Source organism: Podarcis gaigeae (assembly GCF_964106915.1).
Source record: "Podarcis gaigeae genome assembly, chromosome: 4".
Lineage (NCBI taxonomy): Eukaryota > Metazoa > Chordata > Lepidosauria > Squamata > Lacertidae > Podarcis > Podarcis gaigeae.
Window position 1 is genome coordinate 88,782,078 of NC_139677.1, and position 19,239 is coordinate 88,801,316.

Below are 19,239 nucleotides of genomic sequence, written 5' to 3' on the forward strand. Positions count from 1 at the left end.
AAGTCAAGGTGGTGTGGAAATTATTTGCTTGCAGCCTAAAACACATCTGGCCCATTAAAACATAGAATGCAGGATATGCGTTCGAAACGTAGAAGGAACAAGGACCCAGGGATACAGCCTATCACCTCAGATAAGCTGCCCTCTCTGTATGTCCATGTCTGCTTTGATTTGTGCTGCCTGGCTAATCAGAGGAGCAGCCAGACCGTTTCTGTTTGACCGAGTGAGCCCATATGTCGTGGGGGAAACCATCTAAGTCATAACGTGGGTGGTAAAAGCTTTTCCAAACATGCATTTCTGAGAAGGGGCTCATGTATTTTTTATCTCGTTTTTCCTTCTTTCCCATTAGACTGTAATGGAGCAAAACGTGCAAGGAGCGGCTGTAGTCGAAAAGGAAAGAAGAGGCAGAAGCTCTCTGTAACTGCCAGGTATCCCCAAAACCACACCAGCAGAACCCTTTCGGGTGCGAAAAACCAAACCTCATTTTTTTACAGCATTTGTGGCCATGCATGCTGGGGCTGTTGGGAGTTGTAGTTCAGTGACATCTGTGAGCTACTCCTGTGTTACAGCGACAGCTCTGGACTGGTCCTGAAGAGCCTTTACCCTGCTTGTGACATCTGCAAATCGCTTCGCAAAATATATGTGAGTCAGGTGACCGGCTTGCTTCAGAACTGGTGTAGCTCAGTGTTCTTTAACCTTCGGTCTCCTTGTTGCTGGACTACTGCCTCCACTAGTGACAGTCAGGTCAGGGATGCGGGAGCTATAGTCAAACAGCAAGGCTGAAGAATTCTGGGGAGGTTCAGGATATTTATAATTTCTTAACATATAAATCCTGCTCTCCATCCAGGGAGGGAGCAGGTTGGGGAAGTGCCATACCTCAGTGGCAGAGCATGCAGAGGGTTGTATCCTACTCAGAGTAGACCCATTGGAAGTTAGCAATGCTCATTAAATTCAGTGGATCTACTAGGAGTAGGACTAGCATTGAGTGTCTTATCAGAATTTTTATAAAGGTTGGGGGCGTTGTTTCCAGTTAAACGGGTCACTGCACTCCCAGACCCTCCCCCAAACCGGCACCATTCAATTTTGTAAATATCTCCATAAAACCACCACAGTTTTGCTACTTTGTATCTTGTTCCAGGTTACATAGTATTCACCTTCCCTCGTGCAGCAAAACCTTCAAATAGTCATATAAAATCAGCCCTACGTCGGATTGACACCATTCCAACTTCATTTTACACAGGGAAAAGATGGCTATCAAAGGGGGAACTTGGGAAATGGGTAGAGACAGCCATAATCTCTGAAACCTGGGATCACGTACTCAGCAGCCTCTTGCACAAGAGATGATCGCTGTCAAATGGGTGACAGATAGGTAGTCATCCTGTGGACAACAGCAGAACATTCAGAAATGGATTAGGTTCTCAGTCAGGACAAAGAAGTGTGATTACCTGACCAGGAAACCCAGGAACTTGTAAGTATTTCCTTTGTATCACTTGATGGGTGTGAGGTGAAGGGCAAGGGACAGATTGAGGCAGACTTGATGATCTGGTTTCTGCCAGAAATGCCCTCCCATAATGTGACATAAAGTAAAGGTCCAGCTCCGAGGGCCTTCTGGCGGTTCCCTCACTGCGAGAGGCCAAGTTACAGGGAACCAGGCAGAGGGCCTTCTCGGTAGTGGCGCCTGCCCTGTGGAACGCCCTCCCATCAGATGTCAAAGCGATAAACAACTACCTGACATTCAGAAGACATCTGAAGGCAGCCCTGTTCAGGGAAGTTTTTAATATGTTACATTTTAGTGTATTTTTCATCTTTGTTGGAAGCCACCCAGAGTGGCTGGGGAAACCCAGCCAGATGGACGGGGTACAAATAATAAATTATTATTATTATTAAAGGTTTAAGGGACCCCTGACCATTAGGTCCAGTCGTGACCGTTGCAGTGCTCATCTTGCTTTATTGGCCGAGGGAGCCGGCGTACAGCTTCCGGGTCATGTGGCCAGCATGACTGAGCCGCATCTGGCGAACCAGAGCAGCGCACGGAAATGCCGTTTACCTTCCCGCCAGAGCGGTACCTATTTATCTACTTGCACTTTTGACATGCTTTCGAACTGCTAGGATGGCAGGAGCAGGGACCGAGCAACGGGAGCGCACCCCGTCGTGGGGATTCGAACCGCTGACCTTCTGATCGGCAAGTCCTAGGCTCTGTGGTTTAACCCACAGTGCCACCTGCGTCCCTCCACAGTATGCATCGTGCTTCACTAAGTGTCAGGCTGGAGCCAGCAAGCGAACATCAGCAGCTGCCAGACGTGGACAGCAGCCCAGGGGATGAAGGGAGGTTTGTTATGGGAAGATCAGAGGAAAGGACAGGGGTGAGTTCACAGCCCAGAGAAACACAGGACATAGCAGATGATAGCTTGTCCGAGCCAGTTTGCAAACCTATCAGCATGCAAGAACGCAGAAGAGTAGGGGTACAAGAAAAGGGGAAATTGACATCACAGAAGCGCTGGAAGAGATTTGTTTTCACACGTTGTTTCCGGAGGAAGAGGAACAACGCTGAGGATTTAGCTGAGTCATCATCAGGGTAGCCATAAGTCACAGGGGCAGAGAGCTCCGGACAACTGGCATGGTTTTTTTGGGGAATAAAACCAACTTTTAATTGACTGATGTGTACGCGTCTTGCTGCCAGTACACTAAGGGTATTATGGGTATAAGGGAAAATTTATAAAAGCTGGAGCCATCCTTTGCTCGAGGCTTCTTCCATGTGGTGGGCGGAAGTCCTGTTGCAACAGTCTTTTAAATAAAGTTCAGGCCTACGGGCTGCTGTTTTGCTCCTGGATTCTTGGCTGCTGTCTTTGTTTGACAATCCAAGCAAGCCCAAGGATTTTCCTATGACAAATATTACCTAAGAGGTCCTAAGCAAAATCCCTGGCATTTTTAGGTAGTACCTGGGGTGGGTTGGGGGACCCTGTCTTGAAATCCTGGATTGTTGCTGCTGGTCAGTGTAGGGAGTATTAAGATAGATGGACCAGTGATCTGACTAGGCAGCTTGCTATAGTCCCTTCCAGATCTGCTTTGTTTGAACAGTAGAATAGACTCATGGGAACTTCAGGATCATTCTCCAGGATAGAAACACATGAAGCAAAAACCAGTGCAGCTAAATGAAAAACAAAAGCCCCAACATAATCAAGAACAAAAAACATTAAGCAAGTTTTGAAAAATATAACCCAGAAAACAAGAATAGCAGGACAGGGGCGAGCAGCTTTTGCACAGGGAGCTCTCGACCACACGAAAGTAGGTGTCCGGGAGTTTCTACATGGCAGGCACATCGTAAAAACCAGCCTTGAGTGACTAACGCCTTGTTAATATGTCACACCGATAAGCAGGGAAGCCAGAATGTGCTGCATTTCAATGTATCAGGTGCGTAATTGTCTAGGAACGAGAGCAAAGCTAATTGAATGAAACCAACTGTTAAAATCTAATATAAAATTATTAAAGCAACAACGTATTATTTGGAAGCTGCCAAGGCATGAGCCAGTTTTTGAAGGAATACTCTGCAGGCTTACCTGCTAGGCCCACCTACGTTTTGGAGCCTCACAGTTCAGAAAACATTTCACACGTTACTTTCTGATTAAAATATCTGTGAGCCCTCAAAGTAACTCCCGCTATTGATCTCTTTACTCATGGCATATTGATTTTAAAAAGCTACAGTCCCATAATGCAACACAGGTACTGTAGTGGATAAGGAACGTTGGGGATCTCGACAGAATCTGTAGCATTATAAACAGTAAAAGTAGCAGAACAAACCCCACATGTGAGCACAGCCTATGTATCACAGTCATTTCAAAGTTCTTGTTTCCCATCAAAGCTCTTACCTGCTTCCTTGGTCCGGATCACTCGAGAGGGCGCGCTTGGATCTCCAGTCCCAATTTTGTTGGTTGCGACAACTCTAAATTCATATTCCACCCACGGGTTCAGCTCGACAGCCATGGCAGACTCCATGTCACCGCTGATGTTTTCTGGAACTACAAAGAACCAGTAAGGAGAGTGACTCATTAAAGCAGCACGATCCATAAACAACTTTTCCCAGTGTTGCTAAACTGAAGTTGGGGGAACCGGCTCCTGTCAGTAGGGCAACTGGGGGATGCTTGAAGAACCCAACAGCTGCAAATTCTTAAGCAAGGTGCCCTGATTTTCACCTCTCAGACCAAACCTGCAGCTCTAAAACTAATAGATTTCAAACTTTTCAAATGTTGCATTGCAGCTCTTGTTAAAATGTGTAAAAAAAATACAGATTTAAGTACTATTTTCAGGTTTTTTTAAAAAAACAACATACATTTAAGAATGTCCTCTGAGATAAAATTAGTATTTAAATATTGACTTATATGAAAGCTAGCCTTCTTTTGTGGGGTTTTTTTTGTTGTTTAATATTTTTTACCAGCAACCAAAACACAAACAGTGAAACCCCCCAGGTGGCTGATGCATTGGGTGTACATAATCAATAATAGCATATTCAAATCAACCATATGTACAATTTTATATACGTTAAGACTCCTCCATCTACAAGGTTTATTTAACTTTTAACATTTTAATTGCCCTAAATTGTTTAAACCTACCCAAATAATTCAATATCTTCTCAAACCAATCCTCCTCTTTCTCACTGACCATAAACCCTTTCATTTTGTGGGGGGTTGACCAAATTTAGGAGGGAATTTAAGGGATAACCTCTGAGATGAAACAGAAGGAGAGGGGATGAATTGATTCTGGGGAGAATTAATTGGGAGGCAGGGAAGGAGGCCTACAATTGTATGTGTGTGTCTTCTTATCTTTTTCCTTTTAAAATCCCCCCTTTTTCCTTTACAATTTTTAAAGTTGCTGGTTTTGTGATTCAGTTTCATGGCACAGTAGGAGCAGTGAAGCTCTCAGTGCTGTCACCATCATTCTTTCTTCCCAGAGGGTGATGACAAGAATCCCACTGGAGCTGATGCTATACAACTAAATTGCAAAAAAAAAGGGGGGGTGTGGACCTATGCCTGAAAGCAGGTGAGGCTGACACCAATGTGAAATGGGCTAATCCACCAATCCCCAAACACGACTAACTTAAGTGCCATTAATATCAATGGGTCTGCTCTATGGTTAAGTTTGGATCAAAATCATCACATTTAGCCTGGAGAAGAGGAGACTGAGAGGTGATATGATTACCACCTTTGAATATCTAAAGGGTTGTCACATGGAAGATGGAGCAAGCTTGTTTTCTCCTGCTCCAGAGGGTAGGACCCAAAACCAATGGCTTCAAGTTACAAGAAACGAGATTCCGACTAAACATCAGACAGAACTTTCTGAAAGTAAGAGCTGTTTGACAGTGGAATGGATTCCCACAAGAGGTGGTGGACTCTTCTTCACAGGAGGTTTTTAAGCAGAAGTTGAATGGTCATTTGTCATGGATGCTTTAATTGAGATTCTTCTATCACAGGGGTTGGTCTAAATGAGTCTCAGCATCCTTTCCAGTTCTACAATTCTACAACTCTATGAAGACCCCTATTTTCACTCACACAGGAAGGTCAGCCTTAGAAGAGTACACACACACACACAGGCTTATCCCTTTAGTCAATGAAAATGTTTTTAACTGATTGAACTAAGCAAGTAATTGATAAAACGTTTTAGCTCAGTTTCAAGTTTCTTAATTTCTATGTCGTTAAACACACACACACACACACACACACACAACTCTCACCTGTTTTCACTGTCTGCCAACCAAGTGAAAATGGACTCCGTGCTTGAAGATTGTAGGAGGTGATAGGACTGTGGTTGTCCACCCCCGGTGTCCATGAAAGTGTTGCCGTGGTCTCCGTGATCTCCTCAACAATCACAATCCCTGGAGGCCCAGGTGGACCTGAAAGCAAGGAGACTGAATGTACTACTTTGAAATGCCTATCGTTAACCATATAGGAGCACACCCACATTACACTTCATTAATTAATCCAGATTACGGACATAAAAAAAATCCTCCTGGATCAGGCAAGTGGCCCAACTAGTCCAACATCCTGTGCCCACAGTGATCAACCAGATGTTTGTGGGAAATTTTCAAAGAGGACTTGGGCACCACTGCAATCTCCCCTCTTGTGGTTTTCAGTGAACGCCATTGTCTCTCGAGACAGACGAATGCCAATAACGACTGCCCCCAATAGTGGATATGGAATACAGCCATTGTTGTTGTTGTTTAGTTGTTTAGTCGTGTCCAACGTGTTTAGTTGTTTAGTCGTGACCCCATGGACCAGAGCATGCCAGGCACTCCTGTCTTCCAGTGCCTCCCGCAGTTTGGTCAAACTCATGTTAGTAGCTTCGAGAACACTGTCCAACCATCTCATCCTCTGTTGTCCCCTTCTCCTTGTGCCCTCAATCTTTAGCTAGCAGCTCTTAACTTCCTTGAATGTGTCTAATTCTCTGTCAAAGCCATCCAAGATTTTGGCCATCACTATTGCTAAGGTATGCCAGGTATTGGGAATCAGAAATGTGGAGACAGAGCCACAAGGCAGACTGAGACAGTCACCTTGGGTGGTGGGATCCCAGAGGTGGTACCCTGAGGAGAAGCAGTGCTGGCTTCTGGCAACATCTCACCAAGTGCTCCACAACATCTTGCAGAGCTCTTGTGGGGCTCTTGAGAGATCTCACCAGAAGCCACCATTGCTGCCACTTCTCCTTGCTTTTCTGGTGCAACTACAAGTGCTCTCCCTCCTCACTGCTGGAGAAGTGAGGAGAAGCAGCTGCAGCAGTGGTTTCCAGGATCTGGTGAGATCCCACAATCGAAAACTCAGGGCATTGTTGTTGTCCTTATTTTAATGGTGCTTGCTAATTATTATTTTTTGCGGTTTTAGCTGCAATCAACTTGTCTTGATCTGCAAGCAAAAAGTCACATAAGTGGCTGGATGCATTGGCACAGATCATGATGATTAACCCTTTATTACTAACTCTTTATACAAGTCTCTGTTAAGAAAACAAGAAAACAGCAGTACATGATCCACCGTATCACAACAGTTGAAGAAGAAACCTCCAAAGCAGGGGGGGGGGGGAGCATTCTGATCTGTTGGGGAAGTTTGAATTAAGCTGCTTCATTCATTCATTCCATAAAATTTATAATCTTCTTGATTGTAAAAAACCTCAAAGTGGTTTTAGAAAAAGATAAAGCAATAAAAGGGAGAAAAAATCACAGCTGTACTTTAAATATAACACAAGTTAAAATACTAAAATAGATTAAAATCTCCTTGACTTTCTAAGCTTCTGGGAAGGCTTGTCTAAACAAGAATGTTTTTAGCAGGCACAAAAAATAATAAAAAATGGTTCACTAAAAATGTGGATGAAATAAAGTCCTCAAGTATGGCTGCCTGCATCCAGTGTAGCTGAGCTAGAATAGGGACCATGGGCTTCCTGAAGTCTGCCCTTATCAAAAGTCTCAGCCTTCTACACTAGCTGAAGTTTCCAAACCATCTTGAAAAGTAACCCCAGGTGAAGCATGTCGCTATAATCAATAGGAGAGTTTACCAAAGCATGAATGACTGAGGCTAAAGCCTTGACTGGAAGGAACAGTTACAACTGCTGCCACCTGGGACACCAGCAGCGACACATGATAAAAAATATATGATGTTTGCAGTTTTGAGCAATGTGCATGAAGGGAAGGAACTCCAGGCCACCTCATAAATTAGGTTGCTTTTTTTTTTAGTTAAAGCACCAACTCCTCAGACAAGAAAGTCTCTTTGTTATGTGCCAGTAGGTTATCTCCAGAAGCGGCTGGCGGCTTTTATTTTTGCATCTCTGCATACGCTGTAATCTTGGTCATAATAGACAGCGCTGGACAGTTATGCAAGGTACAATTTTAGCCCCATAGAGAGACAAAAAGATTACACCTGTCAGGCTCTTGACACTGAATTTGCTGGAACAATATGCGTTAGCGAGGGGAGGTGGAGAGAGCCGCAGCTTCCTTTAGAGTTCGCGCATTTAAGCAGAACAATCTGAAAGAGGTCGTGACTGGTTGTTATGGGAGCTCTGGGTGAGAGGGACAGGGACTGCGGTGACACAACCCATAATACAGTCAGCCACATGGAGTGCAGAGGATCACCTGGCAATGCCAATTTTGAGCTTGCGTCTAATGCTCCAGGAGCGGTGTTTGCAAAGCAAATAAAGGGAGCTTCCATTTTAGACAGGGCTCAAGCGATAAGGTACCTTTTAAGCAAACCTGATAAGCAAATGTGCCATCGCACAGTTCAGCCTTGAAAGAAAAGTGTGCTGAACAAGAACGAGAAACTGAAAGAGTCTGCTCAGAGCCATACGTGGATATTTGGGGATGGGGAACAAAATATTGGGGGGGCTGCCCCCCACCTGCGCTTCTTCTGCAGAGTGCCCCTTCACCTGTCATTTACAACTTGGGCACAGGCCTCTCCTTGCCCTCTTGCCAGTGTGGTGTAGTGGTTAAGAGCGGTAGACTCTTAATCTGGTGAACCGGGTTCGCTTCCCCGCTCCTCCACATGCAGTTGCTGGGTGACCTTGGGCCAGTCACACTTCTCTGAACTCTCTCAGCCTCACTCACCTCCACCACAAGGTGGTTTGCAGCAACAAGATATACAACAGAAAACACACACCTTATGACAATCTGATCCGATACAAAATGTCAGGATAAAACATAACTTTGAAATGGAATGATTTCTAAGGTCATATTCAATAATCTATTAGAATATGATAGTACACAATCAAGCTGTCTCTCCTACTGGCCGACCGGCCGGCCGGCCTGCTTCTTCCCAGCTGCTCCGGATCAGACATGCTTGGAAATGTCACCGAAAGCTGGGAGGCAAGCAGGGGAAAGGGGGTGGTGCCCAGCTGGAGGAGAGGTAGCTGCCCAAGGGAGGGAGGGAGAAAGGTGCCAACTTGCAAAAATATTGGGGGAAGCAACTTCCAAAGTGGAAAGCAAGAGGAGCACTGTTGCCCCCCCCATTGATCTCTGCTGTCTCCAGGAGCCCTGGAAGGCTGCTGTCAGGGATGGTTCTAGATTAAGATTGAAATGTAATTGGATTAAATAAGATTTCAGAAGCAAAATTAAACGAATTTATTTTACCTTGAAATCTAGCACATGGGAGGCCATCTAAAAAGCATAATTGGCTTATCAGTTGGTTTATTTTGAATTGCAATTGTAATTTGGTAATGTCAGAATGTGACTTAAATTGGATATACAGTGGTACCTCGGGTTACAGACACTTCAGGTTACAGACTCCACTAACCCAGAAATAGTACCTCAGGTTAAGAAGTTTGCTTCAGGATGAGAACAGAAATCGTGCAGCAGTGGCGCGGCGGCAGCGGGAGGCCACATTAGTTAAAGTGGTGCTTTGGGTTAAGAACAATTTCAGGATAAGAACTGACCTCTGGAATGAATTAAGTTCTTAACCCGAGGTACCACTGTATGTAATTGAAAATTAATAAAAAATTATTTATAAGAAAATAAAAAAATAGATTAGCCAATGGTCTGTCCAGGATAAGGCAGCTTCATATATTCCACCTATATATTCCATTGGAATTGAAATGAGAAACACTGATAAGCACTGCCAGTTATATTCTTTTTTTTAAAAAAGCCAAGTTGTATACGTGTGTGTGTGTTTTTACATCTCACTCTACATTCATGCCAACTGAAATACACAGGAAGCAGCTGAGAGGCTCAAATAAATAAAGCTGGCAGGTGTGAGTGTCATTAGGAATGGAAAATTTGCTTCGGGATCAGAACCAAGAATTGGACTAATCCATCGGTGACAGGGAGCGACATTCGATTGCCTCCTTGCGCTTGAGGCAAGCATCTTCTCTCACTGCCATAAACATCTCAAGTCTATGTGAATAGCGTGGTGTCATTATTTTTGCACCCCTGTTCCTGAAGAAGAAGGAAAAAAATCCCCCACAAAAATCAATTTGCACTAGGATTCAAAGAAGGGTAAACATAAGAACTGGTGATGCCGAAACGGAAAACAAGTTTGGGAAACGCAGCTCAGTCTTTCACATGCTGTGAGGCAGTTTTGTTTGTTTGCTACGAAATGGTCTAGCAGAAAAGCAGGACGACTGAAAGGTTGCTGTATGATAGAGCTTTGGCTGCCAGTGTTCATTTTTCATTCTTTTTCATTGTTAAGATTTTATTAAAATTTGGCAAATCAGGATTAAAATGGAATTTTTTTTTACATAAATACAAAAAAGAGGAAATAATTCCTCATATGTCACATAAGGTCAAGTAGAAGAAGATATTTAAGGCTACCCTTAAAAAATGGTCTAAAAACTGCCAGTGTTTCAGAATATAGTAGACCATTTCTTATTAAGAAGAACACAGAAGTGTAAAAAGAAATTGAATTTGACAGGTTTACCCTCTCTAGTGATATTGCTTGCTTGTTATTTTGAGGGCATATATATAGGGGATATATATATATATATATCTCCCCTATATATATGCCCTCAATATATATATATATTCTGTCTGTGCACAAGATTCCTAGTGGTGTCCAATCCGCTGCTGCCAAAATCTTCACTCCCTTAACTTCATTTATGCTACAACACCTGATGTTCCCCAGGATATCCATGGAGCTGATTGCACAGTTGAGGTAGTGCAGATTTAATAGATTTGATTTTTACAAAATTGGGGCTTTACTTTTTTTTATGTTCAAGCAGATCCAAGGGCTTTTAAGGCCATGTGGTAGGAGTGCAAATATAAAATAAAGAAACGCTGGTAAGGCGAAGAAACAGCTATGCCTTAACAAACCCAGTTTGATAGGTGATACTGTCTGCGGCAGACTTTGACAGAGGCAATTTAACACTTGTGAAGCTGATATCATAATAGTTCCTTTTCTTCCACCTCCAGAAAAGCAGAACATAATAAGCCCAGGATATACGAAATGGATTTATGTAGCACAGTCTGTCATAATTTTGACTTCAAATAGAGCGTTAATAGAGCATATGAATGTAGCAGTTCTAATACTCCCAATATTTCCTACATTCACATTCAGTACTTGAAGATAAACAAATAGCAAGCTCACTTCTGTTACGAAAGGTTAGAGAGAGAAAACAACACAGGGCTTTCATAGTTTTGGAAGTGTGATGCTAGATAGGGTTGCCAGAGTTTGGAGACCATTCACTGGGTGCCATGTTTAAACCTCAGGGCCATCAGATGATGACCTTTGAATCTTAGGATCTCAGAGTAAAGGTAGGTAAATCATCATCATCATCATCAACAACAACAACAACAACATCTTGGGTCTCAGAGTTTTGCAGTAGTATTCCTTTGAAAAATTATACAGGGTGGTCCCAAAAGTAGATATACTGCTTTAGAATCCACTTCCTTTGTTCTTGACTCAAGTTCGCTGTCATCATTCGCAACATCAGTAAAGAAAAAACAATCATTTTATCTGACTCCACTATTCTTTCCAATGCCTGTCTGAAATTTAACAGCCACTTTGTCATGTGTCAGTTATGTCTACCCATACAATCTGTTGTGATGAATTCCATTGATTCAGCTGTATACCTACTTCTGTATACCCTGTATATATATTCTGAAAACAAAGATATTGCAGAAGATCCGAAACATTTTTTCACTGGAAATTTAGAGATTAAAAAAAGAAGCCCCTCTAATGTGACCCCTGCAATAACTCTTCCCACCTTAATTTAACTTTTTTTTCCTTGGCCTTCACATTTCCAGTTTCATCTTTCTACTGCTAATCCCTGATATTTCCCTCTGCCAGCGTGTCAAAAATATTTCAAGCATGGTGATGTCGCAAGTCCAGAGTCAAAACACTACGGTCCGTTGCTCCACGAGTCTTTGACAAGCTGGAGACCTGGAAACCCTATGTGACCCAGAATTCTAAAGTATTCAAAGAGTGGGAACAGAGCTGATATTTCATTAATTGGTGGCGGAAAAGTATCAGGATGTTGGATCAAAAAACCTTCCAAGCTGTATCCAAGCGCATTAAGGTCAAAATCCAGAAATGATAGGTAGAGAAACATACCTTGTCCCCAATTCATCACTATGAATGAGGTGGCGTTGTCCGTCTGCCAGACCGTTCCTGGCTCAGCTAACCTCCATTGGCAGGTCATAAAAAACCCTGCAGCCAACTTCAGTGTGGCCAACTGTTCTGTCTCATCTCTCAGCCTAACCTACCTCACAGGGTTGTTGGGAGTGTGAAATGGGGACGAGGAGAACCTTGTACAACATCTTGAGCATGGGTAGTCAAACGAAGGCCCAATTGCCTTCTGCATCCGGCCCACAGACAGTCCGGGAATCGCCGTGTGGATCGCCAGCATGCACGTTCTTTCCCTCTCCCTCCCTCTCCTTCTCACGGTTGAGCCTCCTCCCTCCCTCCACCTGGCTTCTCCCTGCCCTGCCTAGAGGAGGAAGGGGGCTGGGCTTTGTTGGTGCCAGTAGCACCTGCGCTCGAGCGACCGACATTTTAAACAGCCCCTCTCAGGAGCCCTTTCACGCACCGCTCATCATTCCGCTGCCGCTGCCAGCCCCTACCGGTTGCAAGACACAGGTAGGCAGCTACTGGGGCTTGTGGTGCTCTTGCATCATTTTTTTTCTTCAGAATATAGTCCGGCCCCCCACAAGGTCTGAGGGATGGTGGACCGGCCCCTGCTGAAAAAGTTTGCTGACCCCTGATCTTGAGTTCCTTAGAAGATAAATGTAATAAATCTAATGTTTCCAGTGTGGTTTGGCATGGTGTCCACTTACCCTGTTAGTTCGGCAAGATTCCTGGAAACTAGAGGGAAGGTTGTTGAAGGTGGCCAATGGTCTTTCTTCCTTTTGAGTCTTTAATGTGCATGTTTATAGCTAGAACCTACTTTTTGTAACCAAAAATCATTCCGAAGGATGAGCAATGTTTTTCAGAAGCCCTCTCCAAAAGAAAAGGTGAAATTATCAATAGAATTGATCTCTACGTCTACCAGACATTTGAGTCTCCCGTGTGATCACCGAGACTATTAAAGTTATCCCCTCTGTCAGTTTTTATTTTGTTCGTCACCAGCCTTTGCAAACTCTGACCACGTGCTCCTTGTTTGCAGAGACAAAAATTGTGAAAGGGAAAATGTCACATAAATGATACATACAAGAGAGAAGGAACGAACCAAGCACAAGGCAAGAATGCCTTGAAATGCCTTTGCAGGATCATTTATGTTTATCGTGTCCTCAAACGCTGCTATTAGCATACTCACCCCTCACAAGAAGTTCTGCCTCATCTGATATACTGTCTGCTGTGGTCTGTACCCTGCAGCCATATCTCCCAGCATGCATCAGAAGAATGTTCCTGATCATTAAATCTGCAGAGGATGCTTGCTGGAAAGAGAGGAAAAAGCAATACAATAGCACCAGCTTAAAAAACATCACAAATCTTTCTTTGTAAAATGGAGGAACAGCTTTGACTGAGAACTTTGGAAGTCTTTATTCCAATCTCCAACTCAATACATTAATGGTAGTAACCCTGCCCTCCAACACACATGTTACAGACACCAGTGGTTAAGAGTGTTGGAGCAGGACCTAGAAGACTAGGGTTCAAATCCCCATTCAGACTTGAACTTCTTGGATCACCCTGGACCAGTCACGTGGCTGGTGAACCGAGGCTGTATTTTAATGTTTTAATGTATTTCAATCTTGTTTTTAAGTTGTATTTCAATCAATTTGTTTTAATATTGGGTGTTAGCCACCCTGAGCTCAGTCTTGGCTGAGGAGGGCGGGGTATAAATAAAATTTATTATTATCATTGCAAAATTCAGAGAAGTGCAAATTCCAAAGGAAGGCTTCGCTTCAGTTCTCATATTGTTTCGGGAAATTCAGACTAGGCAGATTTGCCTTCAGCTGTGAACTGAACTGAATACCTCCCCCATCTATATATGAGCCTGGGGGCTCAGAGAGTTGGAAAAAGATAACAGGGAGGGAACTGACTGCTATATTTAGACTGGAGCTCTATTCACCCATCAGCCCGTGATTATGATTATTTATTATTATGTATATTTGAGTGGCATTATGAGAAAAGCCAGTTTTAATGCTGTGAACTGAGAATGCAGTAGCATTTTTCTGTACTTGTAAGCCAAGCTGCTGAGTTCGGCATCTTTCAATGCCCCATAAAAGAGTGCTGCTTAAAGCCAAGACAGGATAACTATGTCATTATCTGCTTCTTTAAAAAATTACAGAGTGGCAGATGATAAGCTTCTTAAATTGCAACCGGAGCTCTTAGAAACGTTGTGCTGTATTGACTCACAATAACACACTGTCCCTTTCAGCATTTAATAGGGAAAATTATGAGCTTGATGCTGGGGACTTTCTTACTGAATTACATCTTAATGTACACCGTACTTACAGTTTATCATTACCATCCATTGCAAAGAGTTTTTTTGTGTGTTTTAAATGTACTTTATCTCTCTCTCTTTATTAGTTTGCAACTCTCTGATTCACTGTCTGGAATCCCTAGAAACCTGGTTACGGAAAATGATTTAAAAACAGCATAATGACCTGAAACTTCTCTTCCCCAAGCTAAACATGCCAGCTCTTTCAACCGTTCTTCATAGGACTTGGTGTCTAGGTTGTTCACCACCCTGCTAAACCCTTTCTGGACATTCTGCAGTTTGAGCATGCACTTCTTAAAATGTTGCTGATAGTGTCATGAATCATATTACACTAGAGTTGCAGGATCTTGACACCCATATTTAGAATAATGGTTTGCCTCTTTTTGGAGGGTCCTTGATAAAATGCACCCTTCATTTAAACCGAATTCTCTCACTTCCTCCTATCTCACATTTATTTTTATTTTTGCATTCTTTCTTGAACAAAATTTACAAATAAAATTCACAATAATTCCGGTGCGCGCGGGTGCGGGGGGGGGGGTAATTGCTTTACATTATCATTGCACTTGTTATTCTAACCTATCAGAAAGAACACCCATTTCTCCATAAATTTATTAGGCTGATTTATTTGTAAAGGTAAAGTGACCCAGGTCCAGTCGTGGCCGACTCTGGGGTTATGGCACTCATCTCGCTTAATGGCCGAGGGAGCCGGCATACAGCTTCCGGGTCATGTGGCCAGCATGACTAAGCTGCTTCTGGCAAACCAGAGCAGCGCACGGAAAAGCCGTTTACCTTCCTGTCGGAGCGGTATCTATTTATCTACTTGCACTTTGACATGCTTTCGAACTGCTGGGTTGGCAGGAGCAGGGACCGAGCAATGGGAGCTTACCCCGTCGCAGGGATTCGAACCGCCGACCTTCTGATTGGCAAGCCCTAGGCTCTGTGGTTTAACCCACAGCGATTCTGCTATAATAGATTTGATCATTTACACACCATAGACAGATGTTTGGAATCCATTTTAAAAAGTAGTAGACGAGCTTTTTCTTCAGTTATTTGCCATTATTACTTTTTGCCATGGTGATCATTGTCGCTTCCAGATCACTTTCTATGACAACATATTTTATTTAATCAAACTTTAGGCTCCAAAGGGATACGGATTCGTAGCATTTCTGAAATAGGTTCAGACCTAGAATTTCAAATTTCTTGTATTATGTCCTTCTATCCTACATTTGTCAAGGTTGCAAGTTTGATCCCCCCATTGCAGGGCGTTGTATTTATACTCAGGGTCCCTTCAAACTCTACAATTCTGTGATTTTATGATTCTGTGATTTCCAGTTGCTTTCCCAAGGTGCTTCTTTTGTTTTGCTCCCCAAAATAGGCTACTTCACACAGTACTATTTCACGTACACAGTAGAACATAAGAGCATAACATAAGAGCCTGGAGAAGAGGAGGTTAAGGGGTGATATGATAAAGGTAAAGGTAAAGGTACCCCTGCCCGTACGGACCAGTCTTGCCAGACTCTAGGGTTGTGCGCTCATCTCACTCTATAGGCTGGGAGCCAGTGCTGTCCGCAGACACTTCCGGGTCACGTGGCCAGCGTGACAAGCTGCATCTGGTGAGCCAGCGCAGCACACGGAACGCCGTTTACCTTCCCACTGGTAAGCGGTCCCTATTTATCTACTTGCACCTGGAGGTGCTTTCGAACTGCTAGGTTGGCAGACGCTGGGACCGAACGACGGGAGCGCACCCCGCCGCGGGGATTCAAACCGCCGACCATGCGATCGGCAAGTCCTAGGTGCTGAGGTTTTACCCACAGCGCCACCCACGCCCCTATGGTGATATGATAGCCATGTTCAAATATATAAAAGGATGTCACATAGAGGAGGGAGAAAGGTTGTTTTCTGCTGCTCCAGAGAAGCGGACACGGAGCAATGGATCCAAACTACAAGAAAGAAGATTCCACCTAAACATTAGGAAGAACTTCCTGACAGTAAGATAAGAGCTGTTCGACAGTGGAATTTGCTGCCAAGGAGTGTGGTGGAGTCTCCTTCTTTGGAGGTCTTTAAGCAGAGGCTTGACAACCATATGTCAGGAGTGCTCTGATGGTGTTTCCTGCTTGGCAGGGGGTTGGACTCGATGGCCCTTGTGGTCTCTTCCAACTCTATGATTCTATGATTCTAAGTGCCCAGCTGGATGAAGCCAGTGTCCAACTAGCCCAGCAGCCTGTTTTTACAGTGGCCAACCAGATGCCTATGGGATGCTTGCAAGCAGGTGCTGAGTGCCAAACAGCACTCTTCCCACTTCTGATTCCCAGCACCTGATGTTCAGAGGCACACTCTGAACAGCAGTGACTTCATATCTGTACACTTGACTGCTCCAATGGAAAAGGTCTGTGCAAAACGGCCAATGACAGCCATACTTAACAGAAATTTCCTGATTGCAACAGCACTCCTTGTTCCATCCACCCCCCTGCCTGGGCTGGATCTAGACACATCAAAGAAGCGTTGCAGGAAAACGCGTTGTAAACTTTGTATGAGAAATCGCGTTGGCAAAAACGGAACTCCACAGCACCACCTGGTGTCACATTATCATAATGTGCATGGGTAAAGGTAAAGGGACCCCTGACCATTAGGACCAGTCGTGGACGACTCTGGGGTTGCGGCGCTCATCTCGCTTTATTGGCTGAGAGACAGCTTCCGGGTCATGTGGCCAGCATGATTAAGCCGCTTCTGGTGAACCAGAGCAGCGCATGGAAACGGCGCTTACCTTCCCGCCGGAGCGGTACCTATTTATCTACCTGCACTTTGACATGCTTTTGAACTGCTAGGTTGGCAGGAGCAGAGACCGAGCAATGGGAGCTCACCCCGTCACGGGGACTCGAACCGCCGACCTTCTGATTGGCATGTCCTAGGCTCTGTGGTTTAACCCACAGCGCCACCTGCGTCCCATATACAAGACACATAAAATGATTTTTCTTTACCAATCTGGCTGAGTCCTTGGTCACTGTGATCACATGAAATGATGTTGGCTCCAACCCTGATCATCTAGTTCCCATGTCATGGTTCTTTTGTTTCAACAGATTGTTTAATAATGGTCTGGGGTGATTAGTTCCTCAATGTGAGGGGGTGGCTAGTTAGATTTTTCTAAATCGACAGCCTATATGCAGGAAGTTGTTCAAGACTGGTGACATCTATGTGGCAGAAGGAGAAGCAGTTTGCCAGAGGGGGCTAACAGAGAAGTTGGCATTTTAACTGGGGTGGATCAAACCTAGGGGATCTATTGCTTTTTTATGAATCTGTCGCAAGATTAGTAGTTGCATTGCCTATTTTAGGGGCTTGCTTGCTTCTAAAGTATTCTGCTTGTATATTTGCAAACAAGCAGATAATGCAAAGACGCTAGATATCTGCAGTATTCTTTCTCATACCCAACGCACCGTTTAACAATAAATAGCCCATCCGTGGAAGCTCCTACCAGCTGGAAAAATAGGATGATGCAATCACTTTTTCATACCAGTGTTTTGAATTCAATTGCGCCTTTTAGATCTAGTATTTACAGACAATTGGCAAATTCAAACTCTGAATAAGTGTTGAAACACACAAACACTCTCTCACGCACAGGTGATACTCCACTAATAACATAACTCTTCTTTGGGTATATCAAGCCTGACAGAACTGTTGGCACTTGTCTAAGGCAATTGTGCACGAGAAAAATACAGAACAGCAATTCCCATGCTTCCATTGCAGACTTCCAGAATTTTTCAACCCAGTTAGCTCATTGCAACTCTGAAGATGTGATGAATCACTATATTTCACTTTAGCAAGGTGCCAGCTTGGGGATGCAAAGTTTGCAACTTGTCTAGCACGACATCGCTGATTAGCCATGAAATATAGTGTATTCGAGAAGATTAATGTTTTCGATATAAAACCACAGATAGTTAAAGGGTAAGACCAAAACCGGTCCACATTTCCCTTTCCCTCTGAGAATAATTTACATTTAATGCGTGCCTTGTTGTTAAAGCAAATAAAAGTATCATATATATACAGTGACTGTCTGCTTTTATTGCCTCGGTGCCTTTAAAAAATTGTAGCTGGCACTCTGAGAGGAGGTTCACAGTGAACGAATCCTAATGTTCTCCTCTGGAAGGCAAATGGGTATTCAGCCTACATACCTAAATGGGAGACTGATGGAAAGGGGGTGAATAATAGTTTTTCAGGTGGGGGAAGATAAGAGCAATATAACAGAATCTTTTGGGATGCACTTATTCCAACAAAATGCATCAGAAAGGATGGTTCTTAGGCAGAGAACATAGTCACAGGTGCCAACCATTCACCACTAGGTTCTGATTCCTGGCCCCACAACTTTGCTGGTAGGTCCGCTCTGCTTGGCAGGTTGCAAACTGTATGATCCACTCTGTGGAATGAAAATTAGGCATGCTATTTGTGGCATTTGCCCTCCTAGGTGACATCATGCTGGGTCATAAGGAAAGGGTTAAATGAGTGTGAAGTGATTGGCTAGTGGGAACCCAAAGGGAGGAGTTAGAGGTAGAGTTAGTGTTGTTGTTGTGGAGTCAGTTGGGTGTTAGAGAAGGGAGAGTGAGGATACATCTGTGGGTTGGGATAGGCTGATGTGAGAGAGTGAGAGAATCTGTTACGAGGAGTCAGATAGACAGTTGGGATAATTAGTTAGAAGTTATTAGGAAGGTATAGGCCGGTAAGAACCTAAGATTAAGAAACTGACAGGAAAAATTATCGGAAACCATAAACTTGTTAATGCTTATAAAATAAACTTATTTGTTCGGTTTAATGTTAACAACTGTCTGGACTCTGTGTGTACCTGAGAGAAACGGGTTGGTGGCAGCGGGGAAGCATTCACAGTGGTGGCATAGGGATCAATAGACCGTCAAACAT

General features: G+C 43.7%; 1 protein-coding gene across 4 annotated transcripts in view; it reads right to left on the reverse strand.

Moving 5' to 3' along the window:
- CNTN5 (contactin 5) overlaps positions 1-19,239 on the reverse strand; it is a 701,719-nt gene that overhangs the window by 42,081 nt on the left and 640,399 nt on the right. For all 4 annotated transcript variants that reach the window (XM_083736193.1, XM_083736191.1, XM_083736192.1 and 1 more), the window contains 3 exons: positions 13,207-13,327; positions 5,723-5,881; positions 3,864-4,013 (listed from right to left, as the gene is read on the reverse strand). In XM_083736193.1, the coding sequence (XP_083592319.1) occupies positions 3,864-4,013; positions 5,723-5,881; positions 13,207-13,327 (430 nt within the window). The remainder of the gene's footprint in view (positions 1-3,863; positions 4,014-5,722; positions 5,882-13,206; positions 13,328-19,239) is intronic.